Source organism: Drosophila miranda, chromosome 4, assembly GCF_003369915.1.
Source record: "Drosophila miranda strain MSH22 chromosome 4, D.miranda_PacBio2.1, whole genome shotgun sequence".
NCBI lineage: Eukaryota > Metazoa > Arthropoda > Insecta > Diptera > Drosophilidae > Drosophila > Drosophila miranda.
In genome coordinates, this window is record NC_046677.1 from 17862762 (window position 1) to 17868291 (window position 5530).

At 51.7% G+C, this 5530-nt stretch overlaps 1 protein-coding gene across 3 annotated transcripts; it reads right to left on the bottom strand.

The window, feature by feature from the left end:
* Nucleotides 1-4787: 4787 nt before the first annotated feature.
* LOC108161462 (mitochondrial import inner membrane translocase subunit Tim17-B) lies at nt 4788-5530 on the bottom strand. 3 transcript variants are annotated; one of them, XM_017295725.2, is made up of 2 exons: nt 5420-5530; nt 4788-5355 (listed from the first exon to the last, which is right to left on the bottom strand). In XM_017295725.2, exon 2 carries the CDS (start codon nt 5353-5355, stop codon nt 4840-4842), a length of 516 nt encoding a protein of 171 aa, XP_017151214.1. In that variant the 5' UTR covers nt 5420-5530; the 3' UTR covers nt 4788-4839. The 3 variants fall into 3 exon arrangements, with proteins under 3 accessions (XP_017151214.1, XP_017151215.1, XP_017151216.1); XM_017295726.2 differs by having other exon boundaries at nt 4788-5374; nt 5432-5529; XM_017295727.2 differs by having other exon boundaries at nt 5432-5449.

A 5530-nucleotide genomic window follows, 5' to 3' on the forward strand; every position in this document is an offset into this window, starting at 1 on the left:
TAGCTGTGGCTATCCCGGCATCCCGGCTGTGTTGGGGCAGGCCATGGCAGGCTCCGCTCCTGTTCGTTATGTAGGCTACCGAGCCGAGTCGATCGATGGAAATTTCTTTACACTCATTTTTGATAAGCGTGCGTGGCGGTGGGTGGCGGTGGGTGGCGGCACGACAGCACTGCTGTGAGTGTATTTACTATTGATAGGGGAACCTATTCGGTGGAGTGCCCCCCACTCGAGATTTGATGGGTGTTTCAAGATTGTGGATTGCCTATTAGCTTGTTTTATGACAAATATTTGCTTTGCACTTGAAAAAGAGTAAATATGCCCAGCCTGCTTACCCTTCACAGGCGGACAAATTTGTTGGCAAAGAGCGGCTGACTCCCCTTCAATCTTGATTGAAAGAGGCCATCCATCTTGGGCACTGCACTTTCTAAGCCAATCTGCGGATGCTGGGCATCGGCTGGCCCAGTCTTTGAACCTGATATCCCTACTTATGACGCTAAATCCGTTACAAACTCGTGAATCGTCTGGCTTGGAAAACAGAAAACGCAGCGCAGGAGAACCCGACTCCAGCGCGGCCAGAGTTCGTGACATGGCATCAACAGTTTGTCATTAAACATTTCGACAATAATTTGCTTTGTGCTCGCCTTTATACACGGTATATACACTCCTCGTACATGTGTACATCTTTTGATTCGCATTTCTTTCTCTCCGCTGTCTTCTGACTTCCCGAATTGTAACCGTAGACGACTGGCCTGGACGGTCGGGACGGGTCTTGAGATTGTTATGGCATTTACATAAAATATAAGTGGGTCTCCTGCCCCCCGACCGCCGCTTTGCGCAGCACACTGCACAATTATTATTGGACCTATGCGGGGACCTGTCTATTGTGTCTGGAAAAACTCTGGCCACGATCTTCCCCCCTTTGTTATTGTAAATAGGAGTACGAGTCTTTGTTCTGCTCTGCTCTGCTTTCGAGACTGCACTCTGCGACTTCCTAAAGGCATTAAAGGCCTTACGTATCAGGCAGCAATCGACTTTTGCTACTTGTCGCTGGCTCTCGAGTCGATTGTTATGCAAAGAAGGCTGCTCAGGTTGCGTATACGACGTGTTTTTCCATACGGCAAGCGATTAGAAGCTGTCATGTGTGAACTCTAGAAGAACCTCTTGGTGTCGGCTGCCGGGTGCCTGTTGCCTGGTGTCTGGGCCTCTGCCTAGACAACGAGCCCTGACAACGTGGCAGCCCTGACCCGCTTAGTGAGCGTTATCGGCATCAAGAAAACGTAGGTCGCTCCTTCGCTCGTCGTTCGCCAATAAAACAAATTAAAGTCAACAATTGACGGCAGTTAGGACCTGGAGCTACTTGCCTTGAAAGCCCCGACCACAATCGCTGTGGCTGTGGCTGTGGCTGTGGCTCTATGTCTACCTCTGATACAGCTCGCCTGACTCCCCGACGCTTATCAGCGGCCTCATCGATGGCGCGACCATTTGGCAATAATATTTTGTAGCTGCATTCATACTAACTGCAATCGTTTGCCTCCAGTTGCACTTTTCTAGTGGCAGCCGTTGCCTTGCGCCGCTGCCAGACTCCGGCTCTATTCGGATTTGCATTTTGCGTTGCCCGACTGCTTGGCTGCTTGGCTGCTTGACTGCCTGCCTGCCTGACAGTGAATAATTTGCCATTTGACTTCGATTTTGCGTTCCGTTTGCCTAATGACTGTAAAAAGCGCACAGCCGAGGCGAAGGGAGCCAGCGCAAGCCCTTGGCGGCTGGCAGCCGGGGGGGCCAAAGCAATCACATAATGAGGGAATAGTTTCGAATACAATAGTCAAATGGGTAAATGATCTTGATAGATTTGCAGAGTTTCAAGCTGTGTTGCTTTTTGGGTTCAATCTTGACGGAACTTTATGCTCATACAATCCTGAGAACTTGAGGACTACGCAAAGAAAGCGATCCCTTTGATAGAATGTGTGTAAGTGCACATGGTGGTTCAATGGTTCAATACTCTTCAACTCCGCTTTCTTCAATCAATAACCTACCGCATCGATTTTGCTTTCCTTTCGCTTTCGAACAGCTTGCAGACACTCTTCTGGAATTCCAAGAAATGGATTTATATACATTTTATCACCTGAGATTGCCCAGCAGACGGCTTTCAAAGAAATTCGATCGACCATTTGCATTTGAGGTGCTTTCGCGGGGGCAGATAACTCCGTATTAATGAGTTCAACGGAATCGGAGTCCCCATCGAAGTTTGTGGGCTAAGGTCAATGCTGGGGCTGGATAGGCGAGATGCAGTTTCCCTTTGGCGAAGGGAGAAAGAGAACGCACTTTCGGGCACTGCTTCGGCGATGATTTCATCGATTTCATCAGCCAAAAACATGCAAATGCCAGCATCTAGAGAGATCGCATGCATACTAAGCGGCAGCTAAAAATTGAAAGCGATTATCGATGCGGTTCAAATATTTATCGATATGTAAATGGAGCCGAGCCACCGATCACCGATCGCCGATCGCCGATCATGCGATACGGAAAGAGTCATTGCGCCGCAAACTATTGCAGTACAAATCACATTTTTGATTTTTGATGGAAGAGGCCCCAGCCCCACCGCTGCTTTGGCTTGGCTTTGGCTTCGACGTTACCCTTTCTGGCCAGGGTGCAATGCACCAAACGCTATTTCAGGGACAGTGTCCAGCCCCAGCCACAGCCTCAGTACGATCCCCAGCCCGATCCCGAGCAGGGAACGTGTGCTTCTGGGAGTGGGAGGAGGTACAGTCGAACACCTTGAACCTGGGCTGACCGATGTGTGGGGGCTGGGGCCTAATTTATGCACTAAGCACCTTATTAGATATTCTAAATTCAATTCTAGCGATCAATGCATTCGTCTGCCTGCAGACTTGCCCCGAAAGTTGTTCCTCAAACGTTCTGCCAGCCTCAGTCCCAGCTTCGTTTCGCTTCTGTTCTGTGGTGTTCTGTGGTGTTCTGTTCACACCAAATGTGTGTCATATATGCATGAGATTTTTGGCGCCTGTTTTCTGGCATACGAAATCTAGCATCGCATCGCATCGCATCGAAATGCAAACAAATGAATTCCCCCTCTCTAATGCGCCTCGAAAGGTGCCAGCAAGTCGGCGAAATTCCTTTAATGCGCCTCGACTCTGGTTCAACGTTTGACATTGATATTGATATTGACATGTGCCAAGGCTCGCTGCGGTACGGCACGGCACGGTACGGGACTATTATCCATCTATCAGTTCCATCGGATCTCCGGCGAATGGCTCGCGTTTAGCGCCATGCGGGCGCAGCATGCGAAAACATCGATTCCCAGGGTTTCCTCTCCAGCATCCTCTGTTTGTGCTTATTTATTGCACTGAGGTGTTTTGTTGGCCAACGACAAACATGTGCTGGGCATGTGTGGCGACAGTCCTACCATCGAGCCTCAGGCGAGACGTAGGTGTGACGGTCAGGCGGGGTCTTGACTGTTGGCCAAGGAAATGATAACAGATACTCGTAGGAGACAGGAGGTTGCTAGCTAGTGCTTCTTAAAGGAGATTATACTACCAATCTAATATGTTTAGCATTCAACTTAAAACTGATAGGAAATGACCCAATAATAAGGCCTTGCCCTTCTGTCTACCCATGGGAATTATATTATTCCTAACTGTTGCTCTGTTGTTCTAGGAAAATCGTCCTCGAGCTGGGAATATGTTCGTGAATCTTCAGGTCTTTTCCAAGGGTGGTCCTCCGTCATACCTCCGACTTCGCCAGGCTCTTCTGGCCCATGCCAAGTGTGCATTTTCCCACCAGGGCCAACAGGGCCGAGATAGAAGCGCCCTTACCTTCACCTTCACCTTCACCTTCACCTTCGCGTTTTCACACGTGATGGAACTCCGGCGGGGAATGGAAAATCAGGCAGAGCAAGAACAAGCTGCACGGCTGCATGGCTGCATGGCGCACGGGAGGGCGAGGGCGAGGACAGAGCCAACACACATGTGTGACCAAGTCGCTTCCAGAGCACGTACTACGCGAAGGTGCGAGTCCTTGGATTCCCATTGTCTGCCATGTTGTGCCACATGATAATGTTTTGTGCTTTTCCCGTAGCGCCAGGAAAGGAATTTCTCAAGGCGAGAATTCTCCCAACTCGCACATTACGGCGGCGAGGGAGACGGCGCTCGAAAAAACACACGAGCCAACGTTACATATGTTCCGGGGCGGGCGTGTCCGAGTCCGCAAAGGAATTTCTCATTTCCCACGGCGAATCCCACACATCCCATGTGTTTAGGGAGTTTATTCCTGCCTTTGGTTTTTTGCCTTGCAGGGGAAAAATCTGCCTCGCAGCGAGACATGTGAGAACTTCCCGACATGTGGCCCCTGGCCGGTACTCGGTACTCGGTAGCCGGTAGCCGGTAGCGAACCGAGCGCACTGATCATCATTAGGCCGCTCAACGCACAAAGTGCGGTCATCTCGAGTGGACAGGTTGTAACGAGGAGGACACTCCTACGGCTCCGGGCCTCACAGACCTCACAGACCTCACACTTGACTCTATGCGCCGGCGCAGGCGCAGGCGCTGTTGCAGGCTTCCGCACAGGTACGAGGCCGAGGCCGAGTCAGAGGCAAATAAGAGGCGAGGTGAGAACAGGTAAACATTTGCCAATATCTCACGATGCGATGCACCGACGCGTGTCCGTGGCTGTGTCCGTGGCCGTGTCAGGTGCCTGTTATGATTGCGCAGCGACGGGTGTGAAGTGGTCGCCGTCCTACCTGTAGCCGGTAATGCAATCAAATCACTTGCGAGTGCGGGAGTCAATAATTAAGCTGACTTTACTGACAAGAAAATAAACGGTAATTTAGGTGGATATGTTGGCGCTGGCGACGCCGAAGGTGAACTCATCCCGGCCGCCTTGGGGGTCTGTCGAACTGCCGGGCGGCGCTGGGCTGCGGAACTGGTCCGCCGAGATGCGCGTGAAGAGGATGCCAACGCCCTCGATGATGGTTAGGAGAAGGCCTCCGACGACGGCGCTGCAGGCCATGGAAACCTTTCCGCTGCGACCGGCCAGGATGCCGCCGGTGATGGCGCCGCTCATGATCGAGTTCCAGGGATCCTCCCTCTGGCGCAGGCTCACCAAGGTGCAGTCCACGATGCTGAAGACTCCGCCCCAGGCGGCAAAGTTGGCCGCTATCCCGGGCGAGCGCAACTTCATGGCTGCCACGCCGCCCATGACGCGGCGCCCCATGCCCTGGGGCGCGTTCCGGAAACCCTTGACTGCCTGGAAGAAGCCACTTCCAATCAAGCCCATGGCGAAGGCTCCGCCGCAATCGTCCACAATGCGATTGGGGCACGGCTCACGCGAGTACTCTTCCATCTTGACAAAAAGTATTACGCTTTGAAAACGGCAAAATTATACAGATTTATAGAAATTTTCCTACTCTACTCCGTACGTGTGATCCACGGCCCTTGAAAAGCTGGACTCCGACTACTACAAACGTATGGATACGATAAAAGATTCGATACAGGCCTGAACGTCAATGGAGAAACGA